Genomic DNA, 25,430 nt, shown 5'->3' on the forward strand with positions numbered 1-25,430 from the left:
AAACTGAGGCTCAGAAAAGGGCAGTCGCTTCAGCAACAACAGCCAGCTAGTAAGTGACAGAGCACAGCCTCAGAGACTTAGGTTATGCTGGCCCATAATACAGTCTCAATAAATGGTAGCTATTATTATTTTCCAAATTTCTACAATGAAAATGCATACTTTCATAATAAGGCTCCGACTTCCCCCAATAAATGCTATTAAAATAAATAAATAAATAAAATGGCCTGCCAGGTTAAAGGGCTCCCTCACACAAATGAATGCTTGCTGAGTGCCTGCTTCCGGATATCACAGGGTCCTGGGTAGGAGGAAGGTATGTGGTAAAGCCTGATGCCTAGGTATATGCCAATTCATGCTTCCCAGTCCTGCTGGGTGGGGCAGGAAGCAGAGAACAGAACACAGCAGGTCTCATGGGGCAAGACCGCCCCTCCCTCCCGTCCCTCCCCCCACCCCCGATTCCCATGCTGTTGGTCCTTGCTGAAGGAACACAGCAAGGTCACAATATAAGGTTGCTAATCCCCTGACCATGGCTCCAACCCACCCGGAAACACTTGGCCCTAGGATGACCTCAAGTTTCTTATCTCACACATCAAGCCTCAGAGAATTTTCTCGGAGCAGCTCAGCAGTAAGAGAGCTCTCCCACCTCCAACTTCCGGTCACACTTTGGCAGTGGGCGTGTACCAGCTACAACTTGGCTTATCTTTGCCTGCCTGTTTCACTAAAGGGGGAGCTTCCAGACTCTAGAGACAGGCAGTTCTGGCTTTTAATCTACTTCTACTGCTTTCTATCTGCATAGTCTTTTTTAAAAATTGATTTCAGAGCCCTAACTGGTTTGGCTCCGTGGATAGAGTGTCGGCCTGCAGACTCAAGGGTTCCAGGTTCGATTCCGGTCAAGGGCATGTACCTTGGTTGTGGGCACATCCCCAGTGGGGAGTGTGCAGGAGGCAGCTGATCCATGTTTCTCTCTCATCGATGTTTCTAACTCTCTATCCCTCTCCCTTCCTCTCCGTAAAAAATCAATAAAAAATATATATTTAAAAAATTGATTTCAGAGAAGTGGGAGAGGGGTAGAGAGATAGAAACATCAATGATAAGAGAGAATCGTTGATTGGCTGCCTCCTGCACACTCCACACTGGGGATCCAACCCGCAAACCAGACATGTGCCCTGACCAGGAATCCAACCGTGACCTCCCGACACTCAATCCCTGAGCCACAGAGGCAGGACCTACCTGCATAGTCTTAAGCAAGCCACTTCATTTATCTGTGCTTCAGTTTTCTCATCTGGAAACCTCATAATGTTGGCATTGGGCACTTGGAAGGCACTCATTAATTGGTAGCTAGCTCCCTTCAGCCTCCAATTGGTGTCTCAAGAATGCCTCAAAGAGCCTGCCCTCCCCTGAATTCGGTAGATTAGACAGTCAACGCCGAAACCGGTTTGGCTCAGTGGATAGAGCGTCGGCCTGCGGACTGAGAGGTCCCGGGTTCGATTCCGGTCAAGGGCATGTACCTGGGTTACGGGCACATCCCCGGTGGGGGATGTGCAGGAGGCAGCTGATCGATGTTTCTCTCTCATCGATGTTTCTAACTCTCTCTGTCTCTCTCCCTTCCTCTCTGTGAAAAATCAATAAAATATATTTAATAAAAAAAAAAAAAGAAAGAAAAAAAAAGAAAAAAGAAAGTCAAATCCTATATAATAAAAGCCTAATATGCTAAGTGTCTGGTTGTCCAGTCAGCCATTCAACCAATTAAAGTATAATCTATATATATAAAACCCTAATATGCAAACAGACCGAACGGCGGAACAACTGAACAGCCGAACAACCGGTTGCTATGATGTGCGCTGACCACCAGGGGACAGACGCTCAACACAGGAGCTGCCCTTTTGGGGAGTGGGCCTAAGCCATCAGTCGGACATCCCTCGAGGGCTCCCGGACTACGAGAGGGCACAGGCCAGGATGAGTGACCACCCCCCCCCCCGTGCATAAATTTTGTGCACTGGGCCTCCAGTGGAAAATATTAAAAAGTGCGGCCTTTTTACGAAGATGGTGCCGAAAGCTAAGAAGGAAGCCCCTGCCCCTCCCAAAGCCGAAGCCAAAGCAAAGGCTTTGAAGGCAAAGAAAGCAGTGTTGAAAGGCATCCACAGCCACAAAAAAGAAAAAGAAGATCCACACGTCACCCACCTTCTGACGGCCAAAGACACTAAGGCTCCGGAGGCAGCCTAAATACCCTCGGAAGAGCTCATCCAGGAGAAACAAGCTTGACCACTACGCCATCCTCAAATTCCCCTGACTACCGAGTCAGCCATGAAGAAGATAGAAGACAATAATACACGTGTGATTATTGTAGATGTCAAGGCCAACAGCACCAGATCAAACAGGCTGTGAAGAAGCTCTATGACATTGATGTGGCCAAGGTCCACATCCTGATCAGGCCTGATGGTGAGAAGAAGGCATATGTTCGACTGGCTCCTGACTATGATGCTTTGGATGTTGCCAACAAAATTGGAATAATCTAAACTGAGTCCAGCTGCTTAATTCTAAATACAAAAATTTTACACTGAAAAATAATAAAATAAAATAATAAAATAAAAAGTGCAGTCTGAGACACACAGAAAGGGCTTTCGTGGTCGAGCCCATGTCATGGGTGCCTGAGATCGGAAGTCATAGAATCCCAGACCATCACAATTGAAGGATGAAGATGATGGCAGTTAAAAGCGGGAAATGTTTCTTTCTTTTTAAATACATTTTATTGAATTTTTACAGAGAGGAAGGGAGAGGGATAGTTAGAAATATCGATGAGAGAGAAACACTGATCAGCTACCTCCTGCACACTCCCCACTGGGGATGTGCCTGCAACCAAGGTACATGCCCTTGACCAGAAACAAACCTGGGATCCTTGAATCCACAGGCCGACGCTCTATCCACTGAGCCAAACCAGCCAGGGCGGGAAATGTTTCTTAAAACTTACTCTGCATGGATGTTGGGACAGGTACCTTGCATGAATTCTCTCACTTAATCCTCATAGAAACCCTGTAGGGTGGGTATTACCGCCCATTATATAGATTAAGAAACTGAGTAACTTGCCCAAGGGCACACAAGGCAGGAGCCAGTCCAAAGTCCATGTTCCATGCTCTTAACTACCTAGTTGCTCTATCTAACCCCTTTATTTTACAGATGAGGTTCAGGGAAGGGAAGTGTCTCACAGGAACTTTCACACAAAGGAACTATAATAGGAGCATCCCTTCAGAGCGCTGTCTGGTCAGGAAGTTCTCAGAGAAATTCAGATTTAAGAAACACTTACAAAGTACCTGCATCATTTCAATTCATACTCAAAACAGCCCCCTCCAAATACTGCACGGTTTAGAGGGGAAAACAGGCTCAAAGGGATCATTTACCCGCAAGTCAATTCAGCAAAACAAACAAACAAACAAACAAACAAAACCGGTGGCACCCTAACCGGTTTGGCTCAGTGGATAGAGCGTCGGCCTGCAGACTGAAGGGTCCCAGGTTCAATTCCGGTCAAGGGCATGTGCCTTGGTTGCGGGCACAGTAGGGGGTGTGCAGGAGGCAGCTGATCGATGTTTCTCTCTCATCGATGTTTCTAACTCTCTATCCCTCTCCCTTCCTCTCTGTAAAAAATCAATAAAATATATTTAAAAAAAAACAAAACAAAAAAACCGGTGGCATTTACGCACCCTCCTCCACCGCGGGCTAGTTGCGTAGAGACCCCGCCCCTCTCGAATTAGCCAATGGGAAGCGGACGGGCCTGGTCGCCTAGGAAACCGCGTGACAACAAGATGGCGGTGCCGCGGGCCGCTCCTCGGCCCTGCCTGGTGAGTCCCCGCCAGGGTCGTTTTGCCCGCGGAGTGCTCCACGCATGCCGGGACCTCGTCCCAGAGCACCGAGGGCCCCGCTATCCCAGCGGGCGGCACCCCAGCAGGCCCCCCGCGTCCTGGGAGCGGATCCGGGTCCTACCTACCATGGCCACGCGTGGAGGCGGCGGCGCGGCTCCCAGGGCGGGGTTAGGTGATGAAATTGGTCTCTCCGAGAGCACTATAAAAAATGGAAACCCAAATGTCCACCAGTCCATGAATGAATAAACAGATGTGGAATGTCCTTATGATGGAATATTATTTGGGGATCTAGGGAGTGCTGGCGTGCAGCTTGCGGGCCGACAGGCACTGGGGGCACCCGGACATGGGGGAGCCAACAAACAGGTCGAGTAGTGATGAAAGACGTCAGTCAAGCACAGTCTTGACTTGGGTCCCAAGGTGTAGAGGCAGAGGACACAGCTTTCCCCTCAAAGCCCAAGCCTTAAGGGGGAATCAGTGCAACCTTTAGGCGTCCCAGGCCTGACGAGGAAGACACAGTTTGCCCCCGAAAAGTCCCCAAGTGACATGGCTCTATCCTCAGGGACCCCAGGTCTGAGGGAATCGGAGACACAGCCCCGCGGTCCGGAGTGCCCAGACTGATGGGAAGATAGAGTCGTTGCTCTCAGGGGTCTCCTATAATCCTGGGAAAATGTATCTGGAGGCATTGTTGGATTGGCCTGGAGTGAGAATGGAAAAAGGGAAGTCAATTGTGGGCCATTGTGACAGCCCCAAAGAAGGGCAGTGAAAGCCCCGCTAGAATGGCCAATAGTGAGCATAGGAAGGAGCAGTTATGTGTGAGAAACATTGGAGTTGTACCTGCAGGATTTGGTACCCGATAGGATGGGATTAAGAGAGAAGGAAGGAGAGAAAAATTTTGTGGGGTTGGCTGATGAGGTCCCATTAAGAAGGGGAAAGATGTTGGGTGTGGTTTGGGGACCAGGTTCCCCCCCCTTTTTTTTTCTATGATTGCTTTATTGAGATATAATTCACTCCCTTAAAATGTAAATTTCAGTAGTTTCTAGTATATTCATAGGGTTGTGCAACCATCACCCCAGTGAATTTTAGAACTTTTCATCACCCATAGAGGACACTCTGTATACCCTTTAGCAGTTACCTCCCATTTACTCCACAGCAGCCCCTAGCCCGAGGCAACCACTAATCTACTTGGTCGCTATATGAAATGCACATTCTGGACATTTCATATAAATGGGATCATAACAATATGTAGTCTTCTGTGATTGACTTCTTTCCCTCAGCATAATGTTGTTGTTTTTTTTAATATATTTTATTGATTTTTTACAGAGAGGAAGGGAGAGAGAGAGAGAGTTAGAAACATCGATGAGAGAGAAACATCGATCAGCTGCCTCCTGCACATCTCCTACTGGGGATATGCCCGCAACCCAGGTACATGCCCTTGACCGGAATCGAACCTGGGACCTTTCAGTCTGCAGGCCGACGCTCTATCCACTGAGCCAAACTGGTTTCGGCTCAGCATAATGTTTTTAAGGTCCATTCACTTTGTAGCATGTATTTCATTCCTTTTTTAAAAAAATTGATTTCAGAGAGGAAGGCAGAGGGAGAGGTAGAAATATCAATGATGAGAGAGAATCATTTATTGGCTGCCTCCTGCACGCTTCACACTGGAGATGGAGCCTGCAACCCAGGCATGTGTCCTGACTCAGAATAGAACCGTGACCCCCTGGTTTATAGGTGAATGTTCAACCACTGAGCCATGCCGGCCTGGCCGCATCCCTTTTTTAAATTGTCAAATACTATCCCATTATAAAGTTATACCACATTTGTCTATTCATTCATTCATTGATGGACATTTGGGTTTCCACTTTTTAGCTGCTATGAATAATGCTGCTATGAACATGTCTACAATTTTTTGTGTGGACATAAGTTTTCATTTCTCTTGGGTATATGCCTAGGAGTGGAATCGCTAGGCCATAGGTAAGTGTGTTTAATCTTTTAAAGAAATGCATGCTGTTTCCCACAGCAGCTGCACCATTTACAGCCCCACAAATTACAATCCAATTTCCCTACATCCTCAACAAGACTTAATTTCTGTCTTATTTTATTTTTTCCAACACCATTAATTGCCTTTATGCCCTCTTCCACTTCCACCCACCCCAATTTCTATCTTTTTGGCTAGTTTCTTTTGAGGGGGTCATGGTGGTGAGAATTTGGAGAAAGAAGGGACAATCAGGTCTGGTGGGAGATTATGCAGGCCTGTTTTAGGGACTAAAGGCACAGTGCCTAGGGCTTATTAGCATAATGAAAATGCTCTAAAATTGATTGTGATGAAAACTCTGTGATATGTATGTTATTTTTGAATCCCATGGGTAACCCTCCCTGATGCTATTCCCATCCCCACTTTATACAAAGGAACCGAGGTGGGGGTTACACTGGTGAATGACAGAACCTGTCTAGAACCTGGATTCTTTTTTTTTTAATTTTTTAAAAATTTATTTATTGATTTTAGAGAGGGAGAGGGAGAGAGACACCCAGACACATTGATTTGTGTCCCACTTACGTATGCATTCATTGGTTGCTTCTTGTATGTGCCCTGACTGGGGATCGAACTTGCAACCTTGGTGCATCGGGGTGACACTCTAACCAACCAAGCTACCTGGCCAGGGCCAGCAGCCTGGCTTCTTGACCTCCCTGCCATGTGGACTATGTCTTGGTTGAGTCCTGCCCTTGGGTTGCCCCCCTCTGGCTCTGAGATGTTGGGGTAGCACCTTGGCTCTGGTGGGAGGGGACACTTAAACTTTGTGTTGACCAGCTCCTTGATGGATGGACGAAAGCCCCAGGCCTCTTGGGTAGTCTCATATCTGGGCTCTAAATCTGGGCAAGTGCCAGGCTCCTGGCACATTTCTGCAGCCTGCTCCACCCCCAATGCCTGTTCCCAGGACAGAGGCCTCTGGGCTCCAAGCAGACAGCGGGTCTCTGGGGGAGCGGGTGGATGCTAATCACAGGGTCCTGAGGCCCAGCTGCCTCCAGAATCCTCCGCAGGAGCAGTGGGAAGAAGTGAGGCGATCCCCCCTGGGTGGTGGTCCTTTCTGGGAACGTAACCAAGGAAGAGAGAGTTTCCCTTCCTGGTCCTGAGGGAGTGACTCCAAGGGCTGACTTCTTTTTTTATTTTTCCTTTGTTAATCCTCACATAAGGATATTTCCTCCTTTGCTTTTTTAGAGAGTGGAAGGGAGGGAAGGAGCGGGAGAAAGAGAGAGACAGAGATAGAAGAGAGACACATCAACTGGTTGCTTCCTGACCTGGGCCTGGGGATCGAACCTACAACCCAGGCATGTGCCCTTGACTGGGAATAGAACCCATAACCCTTCGGTCTGACTTCTTTTTTTCTACTCAGGGAGTTCCTGACAACTAAGATCTAGAAGAACTATGAGCTCACCTTTGTCCTCCCTTGGCAAGACCCGGAAGGTGCCCCTGCTGTCGGAGCCTGTGAACTCAGGGTAGGAGGCTGGGCCCCGGGCCCTTGGTGCCCACGCCCCTGCCTCCTCCTTGCTCCTCCCATGACAAGAAGAATGACTCCTGGTGTCTTGGGGAGGGCAATGAGGAGTCACGTAGCCTTCCCTGACCACCTGATCCTTCTCTACCTTCTGAGAGGCTCTCCGTTGTGTTAAGCGCACAGTGGGTTGTGCCCTCTAGTAAGGTTTGGGCTCCATGCGAGTAGCTTAGCAAACACTGGTGGTGCACCTGTTCTGGGCCCTGCCGTGTGCGGGGCTCTCGGTAAAGGGAATTCTTTACATCTGTCTAGCATTTTCATCTTTCCAAAGAAAATATATTTCCCCCCGAGAGAGGAAAGTAGAGGGAGAGATAGAAACATCAATGATGAGAGAGAATCACTGGTTGGCTGCCTCCTGCCCACCCCACACCGGGGATAGAGCTCATAACCTAGGTATGTGCCCTGACGGGGAATCTGTCCTGGTTCATAGGTCGACGATCAGCCACTGACCGAACCAAATAATTTTTTTTTAACTTCCTTGCTCTTATGAACAGCACTTGAATCATCCGCAGACCAAGGGGATCCAGAGAGGTTGAGTGGGAGGCCTGGGGTCCCACACCATTTCAAAGCAGAGCTGGGGCTGGGCTCCTTGACTACAGGACTCTGTCTTCCACCCAAGACTCTGCCCTCCAGCTCTTCCCATCCTTCTCCGCTGGGCGGAGGTGGATACCCTGAAGCCTGCTCGTCCCAGTGCCAGCGTGGGATTGGCGGGTGGATGTCCTCAGGAGGCAGAGGCCCACCCTCCATCACCTTCGTGCTTGGCTGGGGGCTTGGTGCCCAGGGCCTCTCCCCGATGACATTCCAGGGGGTCCTAACGTGTCTGTCTTCCTTCTCCTTCCTGCCCGGATTCCCAGAAGGCGAGGGATAAAACTCTACGGAAACGGTAAGTGAGGGCTCTGCCCGCATGTCTTCCTCACCTCCCGTCGGCCATGTCTCCTTGGGGTTGGGCAGATGGAGAGAGAGCATGGTGAAGACTTCTGTCAGCCAGAGCAGCTGGCCCAGCCTCGGTTTTACCGGCAGCTCCCACCCCTCCTGAGGGCAGGGCTTCCTCTGGGCAGCTCTCAGTAGGAGGCCCCACACCCCTAGCAGAGAGGTCATCCCTAACACTGGAACCCCTCCACCCACCTTGGGGTTGACTGGTGAGTGCTGAGAATCCAGAGGGGGCCAAACCCCACCCTCCTTCCCCAAACAGCCACCTCCAGCCCCTAATACCCGTTTCTCCTGGAACCCCTGTCCTCACATCACTACTCTGACTCCTGCAGGCTCAGATCTTTGCATCTCAACCCCACTCTTGCCCTCACCGTGGTCCCCCAGGAGCCAGGCTGGGAGAACTCTAGGAAGAGGCCTGTTCTCGTTGGATCCGTGCTTGCCAACATCCCGTTTTCTACCCTCATTTGTTTGGGGGGACAGAATCCAGGGCCCCAGCTTGCTCTGGGCCTTAGCCCCAGCAGTGACCTGGGCATCTGTGTCTTCAGAAGATGCAGTGAACGTGCTGAATGATGGACAAGGCTCAGAAGAATCGTTCTCTGTCCCTTCCTGCTATGGTGGCATAGGAGCTCCTGTGGGTAGGCAAGGTGAGAGCAGAGGCCCAAAGGGGTCTGGGTTCCCAGCAGCAGGAGAGGGCCCCAGAAGAGAGAGGCCCAGAGGGGCATGCACCTGCTCCCCGCCTGCTGGATCTGAGACAACTGTTCCCATTTCTGGCTGACCGTGGCCATGGGCCTGCCTCCCCAGACCCGTCCAGGGCTGGGTTTGGCATAAAGCTAAGTGGGCCCCACTCATAGCTCAGGAGGTGTGGCCACGCCCCAGGCCAGGCTGTGGCTAGTGCCTCTGGAGTGAACCTGGCTGGAGTCACCATCAAGTGTAATGTCAGTGTGTCTAAGATCCAGGGTCAGAGGAGTGAAGGGCCTGAGGGTGAAGCTCTGCCTTCAGCTATCTGCTTCCAGCTTTGCAGAGCTCTGGGCAAGGCCCAAAGTCCCCTAGGTAGCCCTCCTCGCCTGGTCCACACCATCCCCCGGGGGCTTGGTGACACTGCGATCATGTAGGTGCCTAAAGGGGGACGGGGCTCATCAGGGCACCTTTCCAGAGGAGGTAGGATGGATCAGGCCGGGCAGAGGGGAGACCTGCACACGGGTGCACACGGGAGGAGCTGGGCGGAGCGCTGGGCAGGGGCAGGGGCGGAGCTGGGAGTCTGTAGGAGCTGGGATGCAGTTAGAATCCTCCGCCAGCTGTGTATCTCAGAGAGGCAACTTCCTTCTCTGCGTCTCCATCCCGTCTTCTGTGAACTGGGCATGGGGACACCCCGGTCAGCACGTTGAGGTGAGGATTGGCTGAGGGGATCCTTCACCAAACACCCGTCCGCTTAAATGGTGGGGAGAGGGGAGCTGAGATGGAAAAGGAGGCAGCATGGGCCTGGCCCCACAGCCACTCGGTCACAAAGCCAGTGTCCTCCCAGCGGGGGACACTCCGTAGTAATCACAGCGAGCAGCTCCTCCACCTAAAGGGCTGGTCACTGCTCTCCGTTCACTTCTCTCCAGTGCCCGTGCCCTCAGGGCTCGCCTGTCCTCTCACCTCTGTGCACAGCAGCAGTCCACACGGTTTGCTGTTCCCTCCTCAGAGCAGCCGCTCGTACCGTTGGACAAATTACTGAATCTCTCTGTGCCTCAGTTTCCTACAGCAGCTCATTTCCTCAGAGGCATGTTGTCAGGATTGCACAGTTGACATGTGAAAGTGCTTGGAGTGGCCCCTCTGACCTAGGTGGCAGCTGTTGTTATTACTCTTATTTCCACTCCTGGGCATCCCTCTCCCCCTCCCAGGACCCCCGTACCTCAGCCTCTGCCCTAGGCATGGGCTCTAGGACCCTGTCTGGTTGGCAGCTGCTGGGACCCACAATGGGGAGCTGCTGAGCACCATGGCAAGGAAGGTGCAGGATCTGGAGGAGCAGGTGAAGGACCAGAACGACCAGATGCTGTCCAAGGTGGGACCCCCGTGGGGACACGGCCAGGGTCCAGTCTGAAGGGGGGGGGTCCAGGCTGGCGTGACCAATGAGGCTACTACTGCAGTAGGTCAGGGTGGGTGGGTTCTACCCTGAACTGCCCACACTGAACTGCCCAGTTGAGGGCCAGGTGTGGCCTGAGCCTGATGGGTCCCTGTGACCTGGGTAGAGAGGCTAGGGGTGTTCTCCACAGCTGGGCAAGGCCCGTAGACCTCAGGGGACCTCCACACCTTTCCCCACCTCGGTGGCACCTCAAGGGTCATCTGAGGTGCAGGAGCAGTGGTTATGCCAAAGGGGGGAAAGGGCTTTAAGCTCCCTGGTGCCCCCCCAGAGACACAAATTCCAGATCTTCCCTCTGGAGGGGGCTCCCTTGGGCTCTTGGAACCACGAGGCCTGCCTGCCCCCCACCCCCACCCCATCTTGTTGCTGCAGGATGAGAAGATACAGTCCCTCGAGGAACTGGTGGCGACCCTCCAGGAGCAGAAGAGTAAGAGGCTCTCTCAGGGGCTGCTCGGCCATCCTGTTGTACCTCCCCTGGGCCCCAAGGCCTGGACAGCTGAGCCCAGGGGGCAGTGATGCTTTTAGGATGGTGCCCTCCAACGCGGGACTGAGTCCCCGAGTGCAGGCGCAGCCTCAGCAGCCTCGCTTCAGGAGGGCGGCGACCTCCTCGGGGTCAGGAGGGCCGCCCTTGTCAGGGTCAGGGAGAGGGGCTCCAGGCCATTCTCAGGGGGTTCCCCGAGTCCTCAAGGGGCAGCTTCTTCAGATGACCCTCAGGGCAGAGCTCTGGCCCAGGCAGGCTGGCCGCCTCCATGCTGGGGCAGCGGAACCCCTCCCCATCTCTCCTGAAGGCAAGATGTCCCTGCAGCGGCAGGAGGAGCTGGAGACCATGTGCGAGCACCTGCGGCGGCAGGTCGGGGAGATGGAGGTGAGAGAGGCAGTGGCCAGGGCCGTCTGCCCTCAGGAACGGGGTCAGAGCCCACCTCTCTGGCCCCTCACCACACCCCGCGCCCGGCCCTGCTCTGGTTTCCCTCCGCAGGGCTAACCGGGAGCCAGAAAGGTGTCCAGGGTGGGGCACACTCCTTCCGGCCTGGGCTTCCTCTTCAGTTTCACCTTGAACCACACTCCCCTCCAGCCATGGGCCCTGACTCTGGTTCTTGGACTACACTGAGCAGTTTCTCACCTGAGGACCTTGGCCCATGCTGATCCCTCTGCCTGAAATATTTCCCCACCTCCCCCTAGCGAGGTTCCACTCATCCTCAGCCTCAAATCAAGGCAGGGCCCTCCCCCAGGAGCCCCTCCCCGACTGAGCAGGGCAGGCTGTGTCCTGTGCTTCCTTCTGCCTCATCTCTCTCCTCCCTCCCCCTAGGGGACCTCGAACTCCACCCTCCTGTCCATTGCTTTCGCCCAGGACCTAGCATGATACCGGCCATATGTGTTCACTGAATTGAACGTGGCATCTCAGTCACCCCGTGTCACTTTCCTTGCCCCATTCATACAGCAAGGCTCACACAGGGGGCACCCCCATGTCAGGGAGGGTCCTGGGGGAAATGATTTGTCAGGGCCCCACCAGAACCTCTCCCTCTCCCTATAGGGTTGGCTTCCAAAGCCCCAACCTGATTTCAGGCGGCAGCAGCAAACCCACAGGCCCTGCCGCAGCTGCGCGCCCTTCCCCCAGGCTGTTCAGACCTGGCTTGTGGGCTTCTCTGAGCAGCTGCCACAGGGCGAGGGTATGGCAGCCCCTCTGTTCATATCATTCGCACATTTATTGCTTCATTAACTTAACCAGCTCATACCAAGTATCCCCTATTTCCCAACCCCTGGGAGGTGGATGTGGTCCCGCCCCCATGAGGCTGAGAGTCTGGAAGGGACAGAGACATAGACAAGTGCACAGGAAGGTGCACAAGTGCACAGATCTGATGACATTGTTCAGCGGGTGACACAAGAGAGATTTGGTCCACTCTGCGGGTGACCTTGGGCAAGAGATCTAGAGGTTGTGAGGGGACCTCAGGGGAAGAGAATCCAGGCTGGAGAGATGAGCAGCTCCACCTCCCACCGTAGAAACTTGGCTCATGGTGGGTGGTTGTGGGAGCAAGAGGGAGAGCCAGACGAGCTGTGGGGATCACATGGCCGCGGGGGGCTCAGCCACAGAGCCGGTTGGATTCTGTTCTGCAGGAATGGGGAACCACAGGAAGGTTTCAGTTAGAGGAGGGGGTGGGGGAGAGGGGCAGGTAGAAGCTCAGCCCGAATTGTCCAGGAGGGAGCTGACCGAGGCTCGGACGCGGGTGGCAGCAGAGGAGACCAGTGGAGTGGACAGATCTGAGCTGCCTGCGGCCGTGGCTGAGGCCCAGGTGGGGGGTGCTGTTGGCCGAATGCAGAAGACCTGGAGGGGAAGAGGTGGGGCAAGTTCATTTTGAGATGCCTGTTCCACGTCTCAGTGGGGACGGTTGGAAATGTGAAACTGAAAAGGAACCGCCTGTGTTACAAAGAGGTGAAGCCGGAAATGTGCCCACTGGGTTTGGGGGCCGGGCAGGTTGGTGGAAGCTGCACCTGAGCCGTGGGCTGAGGAGAGAAAGGGAGATGAGGAACTAGCAGCAGGAAGTGTGGACAATTCAAAAGTTTTCCTGTGGCAGAGTTGTGAGACCCAGCCCTAGGGAGGCTGTGTGCGGGTGGCGGCATCCTCCCGGTCCTGCCCTCCACCCACTCAGGCCGGGTCCACATGGCTGCCCACCGCCATCATGGCTGCCCTCGGAGTGCTTGTGCCAGGCACTGTGCCGGGTACTTGATGTGAATTACCTTGCTGAGTCCTCCTCCCAAGCTTATTGGGCAGGTGCTGTCACCTCCGCTGTGTAAGGAGGACCCTGAGGCTCTAGGACAGTGGTTCTCAACCTTCTGGCCCTTTAAATACAGTTCCTCATGTTGTGACCCAACCATAAAATTATTTTCGTTGCTACCTCATGACTGTAATGTTGCTACTGTTATGAATCGTCATGTAAATATCTGATATTCAGGATGGTCTTAGGCGACCCCTGTGAAAGGGTCGTGTGACCGCCAAAGGGGTCGCGACCCACAGGTTGAGAACCGCTGCCCTAGGAGGTCACGTGGCTTCCCAAGTTTACAGCCACAAAGTGGCCAAGACCCCTCGCCCACCCCCTCTGCCCAGCCAGCTCTGGGAGCTGAGGCCTGAGGCCGGGGACTGGGCCGATGCCGCCTCTTTCCTGGAAAGGGACTGAGCTGACTGTGCCCCCGCATCTCCCCCTCCAGCGGTTCCTCGGTGACTATGGTCTGCAGTGGGTGGGCGAGCCCAGGGACCGTGAGGACTCGGAGGACATGACAAGCTCAGAGGATGACAGGGACTGGATGACAGCCAAGAAGTTCTGGAAGCCAGGTAGAGTAGGGGTGCACCCAACCCCTCCCACAAAGGGAATTCTCCAACAGCTTCCTTTGGGCCGGAAGCATCCAGAGGCCGGCTCATTCCTGCCCCTGCCTCCACGCACAGGTGCCCTGAGACACCCCACACCTCGCCCCTGACACCTCGGCCTCCATCACTGACCACCTAGCCTGCCGCCACTTTCTCCCTCTGGTCTCCCCTCAGACTCTGCTTGTTCATCTTTCAAAGGCCCAGAGACACAAGATGTAATAAGACCTCATTTTTCTCAGGCATCATAGTTTACAAAATGTCGTCCATCCAGAAGTTGTTGCTTTTAAAAGCTGGCCCTCAGTTCCAGGCTCAGCCCCCCCTTGGGCTCCCTTCCCAGGTTCATTCATAGCCAGACCATTGAAAGCCACCTGCTTCTATGGGACTCACCACTTTTTTATTTTTTAAATTGATTTGAGAGAGAGAAAGGGGGAGAGAGAAACATTGATTCGTTGTTTCACTTATTTATGCATTCATTGGTTAATTCTTGGTGTATTGGGATGACACTCTTAACGGCTCTAACCAAATGAGCTACCTGGCCAGGACACCAATTTTTTTAAAATCTATTTTATTGATTTTTTACAGAGAGGAAGGGAGAGGGATAGAGAGTTAGAAACATCGATGAGAAAGAAACATCTATCAGCTGCCTCCTGCACACCCCCCCACTGGGGATGTGCCTGCAACCAAGATACATGTCCTTGGCCGGAATCGAACCTGGGACCCTTCAGTCGGCAGGCCGACACTCTATCCACTGAGCCAAACCAGTTAGGGCACACCACTTTTTATTTAAAAAACATTTTTTGATACATATATACCAATATATATTTAAATTTTAGAGAAGAAGGGAGAGGGATAGAGGGATAGAAACATCTATGACAAACATCGATCAGCTGCCTCCTGCTGGGATTGAGTCGGCAACCTGGGCATGTGCCCTGACTGGGAATTGAACCGGTGACCTCTTGGTTCATGGTTGATGCTCAGCCACTGAACCACACTGGCTAAGGCCCCACTTTTTATTTTTAATTCAATTGCTAATATCTAGAGGGATTCTCCCCGTGGATTTGGGACTGGGACCGTAGAACGAGCTGGCCGTTTCTGAAAGCCAGGCCTGTTCTCTTCAGAGAACAGAAGGTTGTTGCTCCATTCGGCTCTTCTGCCAGATGAACACCAAGTTTTTCACTTATAGCAGCTTTTGCTCCTGGGATTCCCCTCCCGGCTCCTCTCCATCCCCCCCTCCACTGCCTTGTCCCCAGGTGTCAGCCTGCTCCCCCCCCAAGGGCCCCTCGGATCCACACAGCTGGCCTCTTGCCGGCCCTGCTGCTCTGGTTCTCCCTCCAGAGGTTGGACACCAGGTCCCATAGGCCTGGGCAGCTGGCCAGTAAATGGCGAGCCAGGGCATCTGTACTGGGGCTCATTCAAGTGTCCTAGAGCCTGGACTCCTGCCTCAGGGAAGAGGGCCCAGCAGGGGGGAAGCCTTGGGAGAGCTTGGCCTGGGGCTGGATGATTCACCCTCCCCACCCGCATTTGAGTCTCAAATGGATGCTTGCGGGTGCCTCAGGTATCAGCGCTTCAGGGCATTCGGAGACATGAAAGGGACAGTCCTGCTCTGGTCACAACAGGTATTGAGCCCCAGGGCTGAGAGCCCCAGTGACCTCTGAGCTCCTCACTATCCTCTTCCCTGACCCCCTCTGAGCTCCTCACTACCCCCTTCCCTGACCCCCTCTGAGCTCCTCACTATCCTCTTCCCTGACCCCCTCTGAGCTCCTCACTACCCCTTCCCTGACCCCCTCTGAGCTCCTCACTACCCCCTTCCCTGACCCCCTCTGAGCTCCTCACTACCCCCTTCCCTGACCCCCTCTGAGCTCCTCACTATCCTCTTCCCTGACCCCCTCTGAGCTCCTCACTACCCCCTTCCCTGACCCCCTCTGAGCTCCTCACTATCCTCTTCCCTGACCCCCTCTGAGCTCCTCACTATCCTCTTCCCTGACCCCCTCTGAGCTCCTCACTACCCCCTTCCCTGACCCCCTCTGAGCTCCTCACTACCCCCTTCCCTGACCCCCTCTGAGCTCCTCACTACCCCCTTCCCTGACCCCCTCTGAGCTCCTCACTATCCTCTTCCCTGACCCCCTCTGAGCTCCTCACTACCCCTTCCCTGACCCCCTCTGAGCTCCTCACTACCCCCTTCCCTGACCCCCTCTGAGCTCCTCACTACCCCCTTCCCTGACCCCCTCTGAGCTCCTCACTACCCCCTTCCCTGACCCCCTCTGAGCTCCTCACTATCCTCTTCCCTGACCCCCTCTGAGCTCCTCACTACCCCCTTCCCTGACCCCCTCGGATCAGTCCCCCCACCCTTACCCCCCACTGAGCTCCTCATCGCCCCCATCCAGTCCTGCCCTCTCTCCCCTTCCCCCCTGCCAGCTACCACCTCCCCCTACCACCCTTTCTCCCAAACCCCAGCCTCTTTGTTTATGTGGGAACCTCCCTCCCCTGCTCAGGCAGCCACACTGACTCCATGGGCTGCAGCAGCTTGGCTTGTCCTTGGGCTGCCTTTGAGGCCCTGGAAATGGCCTTACCTAGACCCCAGGCAGCCTATACTCCTCTTCACCCTCGCTTCCCCTTCAGGCCAGTGCCGTGTCCCTGAAGTGTCTTGTCCCTTTTCTCCCCTCTGAGGCTCAGCTTAAACAAATGCCCATGGAGTGCCTGCTCTGTGCCAGGCACTGTGCCGCCTGCAGCTGCCCCTGGGCATGTGGGAAGGGGCTGTGTGTTAGAGTCCTCATCGGTAGAATGATTGACGTCTAGGCCACCGAGAGCATCAAATGCCACAGTGCATGTGGAGTGTTCTGCTGGCTGACACTTGGTAGATGGACAATGACGGTTGAGCCAATTGTTGCTTAGCTTTGCGATGCCCCGGAGCGCTCAGCACAGTGCTTTGCCCATGAGCCTGGCATGTTCACACGCATGTGCTTGGTGCGTGGTGCCCGGGTGCCCAAGCCTGGATGATCAGAGCACGTTGGGAGAAGCTCACAGCGGTGCTCAGCAGCAGGGGCCAGAGATTTGGGGGTGGCCCTGGCCGAGCAGTGAATGTGGGTCAAGTCCCCAGAGCAGGGCGTGACTTGCAGGTTTGTGGAAATAGTGGGCCCATTTCCTGTTCAACAGTCTGAGGTGGAGACGGGACATGCTGGGCACTGCCTTGTCTTTCATGGCGGCAGCTGGTCCTCCCAGCGAAGGTGCGAAGAAAAAGCTCAGTGCAGGCCCACCACTCACCTGCTGATAGTGACAGGGTCTGGCCCTCCTCTGGGCTCTGTAGCCCCGACAATGGCACTTATCAATGCCATTGTCACCTGTCTCCTTCACTCAAGTATGGACCCAGGGAGGGCAGGACTCTGGGTATGGGCATAGCCATGGTTCTCTGGGCCTAGCATGTTCTCTGAGCTGCTGCTTGAGCAGCCTCTCTTGGCCAGGCCCAGGCTGGACGCTCTAGCCTGGGTTCAAGAAGTGTTTGGGCCCTGGCCGGTGTGGCTCAGTTGGTTGGAGCGTCCTCCTGCACACCAAAAGGTCACGGGTTCGATTCCTGGTCAGGGCACGTACCCTGGTTGCAGGTTTGAGCCCCTGTCAGGGCACCTGCTAGAGGCAACTGATTGGTGTTTCAATATCACATTAGTGTTTCCTCCTCTTCCTCTCTTGCTCTCTCTCTCAAATCAGTAAAAACATGTCCTCGGGTGAAGATTAAAAAAAAAAAGAAGCGTTTGGTGTGGTTGGAAAGTCAACCCAAATGACAACAGCCTGTGACACTTGTGACAAGGGCCAAGGGAGTGGCTCAGGGGCTTCAGGAACCTGAGGAACCGGGGCCCAGCCTCAGGGGAAGGGGCTTCCGGCAAGGAGGTGGTGAAAGAGCACCCTGAGCCCCGCAATGAGCAAGAGGATGGGGGCTAGTGACACAACAGCACCTGCCACTACTTCCTCAAACAGCCCTGTGCGGCGGGACTGTGATTGTTATTTTATAGACGAGGAAACAGGCCCAGAGAAGGTGGCCCACTGGCCCAGGGCCACACAGCTTGGAAGCAGTAGCCCTGCACTGTGGCTCCGGAGCATGCAGGGAGACCACACTGAGAGGTCTGGGGAGCCCAGGCTCTGAAGGTCCCCAGAGTTGGGCCAAGGAGTTTGGACTTGCTCTCCATGCCTACCTACGACCCTTTTTAATAAAACCATGGGCCCTCAAAGTTGAACGAGGCCTCAGAGATGATCTTGCTGCACCTCTCCTTGGAAAGGGACCCCAGTTAGCGGCACCCGATCCTGCAAGCTGCATGGCCCTGGGCATGTTGCCTCAGGAGGCCCCCTTCCTCATCTGCAGAACAGGAGTGGCGTACCTGCCTCTGGTGCTCGATGTGAACACAACACTGAGTCATTATCTCGGTAGACAGTTGGATTTTGTGGGTAGGATGAGGATTCCCATTATCTGTCCATTCCACGCAGAGGAAAGCTGCAGCTCAGAGAGGAAATGCCTCACTTGACCCCTGACCCGCCTTATCCCTGGTGACCTGGCTGCACTGGGTCAGCTTCTGCCTGCTGTGTGTTGGTTATGACAGGCTCTTCCTGTCTTATCCTCTCAGCCCTGCATTGCCCAAAGCTGCGGTTCCTCCTCAGGGACTCCTTGCCTCACCTGCGCCGTGTTTCACCCAGGACCTGCCCTGCCCGCCCTGCTTTCACTTCTCCACTCACGAGCCCACGGGCTGAGACATGTTAGAGTGATTTTCTCAGCAAACTTTTCTTTTCCCTCTCATTATTTCTTTAGAGATGTTTTTATGGATTTCAGAGAGAGGAAGGGAGAGGGAGAGAAACATCAATTCTAGAGAGAATCATTGATCGGCTGCCTCCTGCACACTCTCTACTGGGGATCCAGCCCCAAACTGGGCATGCGCCCTGACTAGGAATCCAACCATAACCTCCCGGTTCATGGGTCGATGCTCAACCACTGAGCCACACCGGCGGGACTCGCTCTCATATCTTCTTAGCATCCTCCCCTGGGCTTCTGCCTGCCTCTTCCCTGGCAAACACCCCATGTCCTGTCAGCTCCCAGAAAAAGCCCTCTGGTCCCAGGAGGCAGCTGGATTATCAGGCAGTGGATCTGATGGTCCGCCTGGCCCTGCTTGGTGGGGTCTGCTTGGGCCAAGTGGTCTTGGCCTCATCTTTCTAGGCCTCACTTCCCCCCCTGTAAGAATATAGAGACCCGGGAGACGTTGAAGATGAGCTTTTCTGTTGTCATTTGTAGGTTTACCAATGTGTTCTGAGAGTAGTTGTTAAAGGAAAACAGCGTCCTGACATGGTTCTGACTCACAGCAGGGGTGCTGTGTTCTGTGAGTTTTCCTTGGGAGTCTCAGGGACTCCAGGACGAGCCAGAGCAGTGCAGCCCCTACAACAGTAGGGAATGTAAGGAGAGGGAGGGGACGGACACCAGGAGCCTACTGTTTCAACAGCACAAAGGCAACAGGAAATGGCCACCCACATCTGTACTTCCCCCGGTGTAGCCACTGTACCACTGTGGGGAAGGGAATTAGGTCCCCGGAGCCCTGACCCACATCCTGTGGCAGGGTGGCTGTCCTGGTGAAAAACAGCTTCCAAGAAGGCCCAAACAGTCACCGTTTGGTGAGGATTGCACGCTAGTAGTGACTTACTGGGGAACCAGGTCCTTTCAAGGACTGAGAACAGGCCCCTGCCTTCTGCCCTTTCTGCTCTGGCACCTGTCCTGGGTGTCCCACCGTCCCTTCTGCACCCTCTGACGCTTATGCACAGCTGTATGTGCAACACAGTGTTTCAGAATAGGAGGCCAGAGCTTCTGTCAGCTTCTCAGAGGGTCTGTGACCCAGAAATAGTTGCACAACTCACGATCTGCCCCACATCTGTTCTGCCCAGCAGCTGTTTGGACATCTTCCTTAGTAGCCATCTGTCCTCTTTTTCCTCATAGTGCAGGTGGGTGAGAGAAACAGACCCTAGAGCAGTGGTTCTCAACCTTCCTAATGCCGCGACCCTTTATTTAAAAAAAATATATATTTTATTGATTTTTTTACAGAGAGGAAGGGAGAGGGATAGAGAGTTAGAAACATTAATGAGAGAGAAACATCAATCAGCTGCCTCCCACACACCTCCTACTGGGGATGTGCCCGCAACCAAGGTACATGCCCTTGACCGGAATCGAACCTGGGACCCTTCAGTCCTCAGGCTGAGGTTCTATCCACTGAGCCAAACCGACCAGGGCAGCCGCAACCCTTTAATGCAGTTCCTCATGTTGTGGTGACCCCCAACCATAAAATTATTTTCGTTGCTACTTCATAACTGTAATTTTGCTATTGTTATGAATCGTAATGTACATATCTGATATGCAGGATGGTCTTAGGCGACCCCTGTGAAAGGGTCGTTAGACCCCCAAAGGGGTTGCGACCCACAGGTTGAGAACCGCTGCCCTAGAGTCAGCCCCTCCTCTAACTTGCCTGGGGGCCTGGGGCAAGTCATTTTTTGTCTCTGTGGGCCTGTTTCCTCATGTGTAAAACGGAGATAAATAACCCCTGCCTCATAGCCTCTGGGTTGGCCCGAGGTCCATTTTTTTGCAAGGTAGCGCTGGTAACAATAGCTAACATGGACAGAGTGCTTGTTCCCAGCTAGTCCTTACATGGTCATCTTCTTGGAATCCAGCTGCTAACCCAGCACCTGGACAGATCAGATCCTGCTCTTGCCACTTACTCTGTGCTTCCCTAAGCGTGCCATCAATCTTCTCTAACCCTCAGTTTCTTCATCTGAAAAATGGGGCTGATTATAGCCCTACAGCACAGGGTTGGGAGGAAGAGAGAATGGGATAGTAGATATTAAACTCCTAGCACGAAGTATGCACTCAATAGCCCAGCCCAGCCGGCGTGGCTCAGTGGTTGAGCATCGACCTATGAATCAGGAGGTCACAGTTCGATTCCCGGTCAGGGCACATGCCCAGGTTGCAGGCTCAATCCCAGTGTAGAGTGTGTAGGAGGCAGCCAATCAATGATTCTCTCTCATGATTGATGTTTCTATCTCTCTCTCCCTCTCTCTCTGAAATCAATAATAATAATAAAAAGTATGTGCTCAATAGAAGATAGCTATTATTATCTAGTGTTAGTTGCCCCTCCTCCTCCCCAGGTGGTCACTTGAGATGCTAAAGCCACTGCTCATCATGGGAGAGGGCATGGGAGCCAGGGCTGCTAGGGCACATGGCAGCCAAGAAGAGAGGCTCATGGGTGTCTGTCCTCTCTAGCAGCGGATTCATTGGTGCCCCCTGAAGTGGACTTTGATAGGCTGCTGGCCAGCCTGCAGGACCTCAGTGAGCTGGTGGTAGGCAGTGACACCCAGGTGACACCCATGCCCGGTGGAGCACAGCTCCATGATCTTGAGCCCATCCCACTGAAGCTGTACCGGAACGGCATGATGATATTTGATGGGCCCTTCCGATCGTTCCATGATCCCTCCACACAGGTAAGAGTTGGGGGAAGGGAGGACAGTCCTCTGGTGCTCCCCGCCCTGTTCATCACTAGTTGGAGATGGGGCCCAGTTTACCTGCTGTGGGCACTCAGTCCTATGCAGAGCCCCCACCCCCACGTCTGCCAAGTCCTGGGCCAGAGTATGATCCACCGGGTAAGCCTGAGGCCCAGTCCTTACCTTTCCTCTCCCCGCTATAGAGCTGCCTCCGAGACATATTGGACGGCTTCTTCCCTGCAGAGCTCCAGCGCCTGTACCCTGATGGGGTCCCCTTTAAGGTGATGAGCTGCTTCTCCTCAAACCAGTCAGCTACTCCCTAAGTGGGGATTTTGGAGGTGGTGGGGATAAACAGTTTCCTCAGGCATCACCCAGTCTGAGTCTTGAAGCAGATGCCCCACTTCAGGGGACCCAATCTGATGAACTTCAGGAAGGTGAGCCTGCAGCCGGGCCGGGGAGGGAGTGGGGAGGCGGCCATGGCCACAGTTGACATAGCAGCAGCCAAGACAGCCAGTAGCTGAGCAGCAGGCAGTGCCCCCCTGCTGGCACTCTGAAGGCACAGTCCTCAACCACTGCCCCTCCCCCAGCATTTGGGACAACTTGACTGCCTGGAGTCCCTGAGGAGTCTGTGCAAAAGTAGCTGGGCTCCCCCTAGAGGCTCCGGGAGCCATCTGATTGGGATGGAAGGTAGTGCCATTGTGGGGGGAGGGGCAGGGCAGAGGACTATATTGGGGCTAAAGCGCGAGATGGAGCTGGTCCCTGCTGGTGTGTAAGATGAAAGGCGCTGTGATGGGAGCACATGTCCCAGAGGGTGGTGTCAGTTCCACAATGAGAGCATGTGAGGGAATGTGTACCACCATGGCTTGGAAATAGTGGGAGTCATGATCCGGGGTCCATGTCAAGACAGGGGCTCAGGAGGTGTGCCTGCATGGGGACAAGCGAGGTGATATGTGCAACGATGGGGTCTGCACTGCAAACTATAGGCAGCAAAGGCTTTGCCCTGTCCTAACACCCTCATCCCTCCCTGCAGGCTCCCAAAAGGGGCTTCTGAAGAGGATGTCAGGACTGTGGCTCCAGTGAGGGCTTGCAGGAAGGGCCCATATATGCAATAGCATGAACTACAACTCTTGCTCTGCCCCAGAGCCTCAGTTTCCATACCTGTGAAATAAGGGGTTCCATCAGACTATCCCTTGGGCCTATTCCTGGGGCCTGGGCAAGCAGGGATAGGGGTGGAGCCAGCACTGAAGATCTGGTCCTGCCGCCGCTGTCTCCCTTCCTTCTTGTCAGGTGAGTGACCTGCGCCATCAGGTTTACCAAGAGGATGGGCTGGACCCATTCCCAGGTGAGGGCCGCGTGACAGGCATGCAGAGGATTCGAAAGCCCTCAGTCATGGTGGAGCACCCAGGTGAGGCTGGCCCTGGGGCCGAGCCAGGCGGCAGGGGTGCTGTACAGGACAAGGTCCAGGTGGCCGCCTCCATCACCACTCACAGTCCCTCCCTGTTAAGGCTTCCACTGCCCGCCCCACAGGTTCCAGGATGACTCCTGAGAAGTTTCTGAACAAGCTCCCCAAATTTGTGATCCGTCAAGGCGAGGTGATTGACATCCGGGGCCCCATCCGGGATGCCCTGCAGGTGAGGCCAGCCCTAGCTCCCCAGACACACACACACACACACACACACACACTCTCTCTCTCTCTCTCTCTCTCTCTCTCTTGTTTAAAGGCAAGATTTCCTTTTTTTTTTTAAGTTGATTTTAGAGAGAGGGAGAGAAACATCGATCAATCGCCTTCAGCATGTGCCCCAACCAAGCCACACTGGCCAGGGCACCTCCCCCAGTCTTTTGGGGGCTTTACCATCAACCCTAGCCCAGCCTACCAGAGCAGTGTTTTGTGTGGAGGCTCAGACTTAGGGGTCCCGGAGGAGGGTCTAGATGGAGAGATGGGTGTCTCAGATCTGTCCCACTGTCTTCTAGAAATTAGTTGGTGAGGGCTCAGGATGGACTGAGAGAGCAGCTGGGTTGGCAAGGGTGTGGCTGTAAGAGGGGAAAAGTCAGAATTTAGGCCAGAGGTGGGCCCAAGGCCAAGCCTGCCCCCTCAAGTTCCAGCCCAAAATAGCCAGTTCAGTTCTGGAGAGCCCTTCTGGGCCCTCACACTACTCATCTTCCTCTCCTCACTCCCAAGCCTGCTCCTCCTCCTCTGCCTCCACCTGTGACAGGTAGCAAACCTCAGTTTCCCCAGGACTCTCTACCTCCTTTGCCCCACATTGCCAAGTCCCATCTGATCTGTTGGTCCCCAGAACTTCTCCTGAGTCCATCCTTCTCTCCATTCTCACGACCCAGAATCTCTCTCCCACTCAACTGCAGTGGTCTACCCCCCACATCCACTCCTGACCTGCCAACCATCCTCCCCTAAGCAGCCTCCTTTTAAAAATGTAAACTGATCTTGGCTTTTTATTGAACCCTCTGGTGGTTCTTGGGCCTTTTTACTCTTCCCCCACTCCCCACTCCTAACCTTTTCTTTCTTCCAGTCCAACCTGGTTCCCAGCTTCCGTCCCACAAACTGACACTTCCCCAAAGTATTCTCTCCTCTCAGAAGTCTCCCCTGACCTGGGGACCTTCCCATGCTGTCTGGAGTCCCCTTGGCCCCTTCCCTCTCATAGGACTCCTCTTCCTCCAGTCACAGCTCAGGTGTCATTTCCCTAGGGAAATCTCCCCTGACCCACGCTGGCCTCAGCACCCAGCCAGGTCATCATCGGTGTGGGGTTCTGTCTCCCCCACTAGACTTAGGGACCTCAAGTCTTCCTGGGGGGATGATGGGGCAGTGTCCCAAAGCTTCTGTTCCATTGCCTCTGCTTGCACTCTCTCTCACACAGAACACCCCCACCTCTCCTTTAGGCTCAATGGTTTAATCAATTCCCCGTCATGAACAAGCCCCCTCTAGGGGTAGGGGTGGGTGGGACTGGCAGGATTCAGGGCTCTGTCCACTCCATCGATGCCTTCCAGAACTGCTGCCCATGGCCTCTCCCGGTCCAGGAGATCATGGTGGAGACGCCTGCCTTGGCTGCTGAGCGTAAGAGGTGAGGGCAGAGTGGAGGCGAGAACCTGGGGGTTGGGCTGTGGGGGCACTGAAGGCCTCTGGACCCGCAGGATCCAAGAGTCTCCGGAGTCGCCTGAGCACCCGGTCTCCATGCTGCGCATCAAGTCTGAGAATGGCGAGCAGGCCTTTCTGCTAATGATGTGGCCTGAGGACACTGTCGGTGATGTGAGAGCCCTGCTCGCGCAGGCCAGGTGGGTGCGGGGCCAGAATGGCGGATGCAGTGGGTCTCTGGTCCCAGGTCCCACGACCTGACCTGATCTCTTCTGCCCGGACCCCAGGGGCATGGACCCAAATGCCTTCGAGATCTTCAGTGCGTTCCCGCCCACAGTCTACCGCGAGGACGGGCTCACGCTGCAGGCCGCCGGACTGGTGCCCAATGCAGCCCTGCTAATGCGGGCGAGCCGGGCCCTGCCGCCCGCCACTGGACCCCAACCAAGCCCCCAACCCAAATAAAGCGCCCGTCCCCATACCAGTTGCTTCCTGAGGCTCCTCTGTGGGGCAGCCCCTCTGGGCACCAGGGAAGGCTGGGGCCCAGCTGGGTCGGGGAGGGGGCGGCGCCGACCGGCCCTCTCAGTAACTTGAGCCCCAGCTGGCAGGCCTGGCTGCTGGGTCTTTGTCCTCTAGGTTCCTTTCTCCATAGAAGGGTTAAGTGGATCCAGCGAAGGGAAGGCGGGCCCCAGCATAGGCTCAGCTGGGGCAGCCAGCAGATCCCTGTACACAGATATGCACAGAACCACAAGCGGGTGGGGACACTTCAATACTATGCACAAAGGCACGGCTCCCAAACTGGCAGAACTACAGCTGTGTACCCATTCCCATGACACAGCCACACTGAGCCAACCACATGGCCCAGCCACATTACTGACAGACATGCAAATGTGCACCACACACCAGGGCACAGGTGTGTCATGGACCATCACATGCATATGAACTGGAAGGGGACCCACCCACAGTTTCCAGAAACCATTGGTCCACACAGGTATGTGTGTGCTGGACACATCCAAACACATGCACTATCACGCACAAGTGCCACACGGGG

The 25,430-nt window shown here is 54.4% G+C and overlaps 1 protein-coding gene and 1 pseudogene across 8 annotated transcripts; both read left to right on the forward strand.

Annotated features, from left to right (window-relative positions):
- Positions 1 to 2,034: 2,034 nt before the first annotated feature.
- On the forward strand, positions 2,035 to 2,513 carry LOC308516303 (large ribosomal subunit protein uL23-like; annotated as a pseudogene). The gene has a single exon. The product of its transcript is annotated as a large ribosomal subunit protein uL23-like (transcript).
- Positions 2,514 to 3,769: 1,256 nt separating this feature from the next.
- On the forward strand, positions 3,770 to 24,994 carry UBXN11 (UBX domain protein 11). Of its 7 annotated transcripts, none has more exons than XM_081087206.1 (15): positions 3,770 to 3,830; positions 7,241 to 7,343; positions 8,251 to 8,279; positions 8,872 to 8,970; positions 10,270 to 10,370; positions 10,821 to 10,875; positions 11,237 to 11,313; positions 13,650 to 13,773; positions 21,080 to 21,297; positions 21,501 to 21,578; positions 22,585 to 22,702; positions 22,825 to 22,928; positions 24,298 to 24,371; positions 24,442 to 24,582; positions 24,670 to 24,994. In XM_081087206.1, exons 2-15 carry the CDS (start codon positions 7,273 to 7,275, stop codon positions 24,842 to 24,844), a joined length of 1,464 nt encoding a protein of 487 aa, XP_080943332.1. In that variant the 5' UTR covers positions 3,770 to 3,830; positions 7,241 to 7,272; the 3' UTR covers positions 24,845 to 24,994. The 7 variants fall into 7 exon arrangements, with proteins under 7 accessions (XP_080943332.1, XP_080943333.1, XP_080943336.1 ...); XM_081087207.1 differs by having other exon boundaries at positions 21,083 to 21,297; XM_081087209.1 differs by having other exon boundaries at positions 3,773 to 3,830; positions 8,254 to 8,279; positions 21,083 to 21,297.
- Positions 24,995 to 25,430: the final 436 nt, after the last annotated feature.

The sequence above is a fragment of the Myotis nattereri genome, assembly GCF_964212035.1.
Source record: "Myotis nattereri genome assembly, chromosome: 3".
Lineage (NCBI taxonomy): Eukaryota > Metazoa > Chordata > Mammalia > Chiroptera > Vespertilionidae > Myotis > Myotis nattereri.

Bases quoted from the DNA above. Each gene is read 5' to 3' on its own strand.
- UBXN11 (XM_081087206.1), top strand. From the start codon at position 7,273: ATGAGCTCACCTTTGTCCTCCCTTGGCAAGACCCGGAAGGTGCCCCTG. The intron at 8,280-8,871 runs GTAAGTGAGGGC...CTGTGTCTTCAG, and splicing joins GATAAAACTCTACGGAAACG to AAGATGCAGTGAACGTGCTG. The intron at 8,971-10,269 runs GTGAGAGCAGAG...TCTGGTTGGCAG, and splicing joins AGCTCCTGTGGGTAGGCAAG to CTGCTGGGACCCACAATGGG.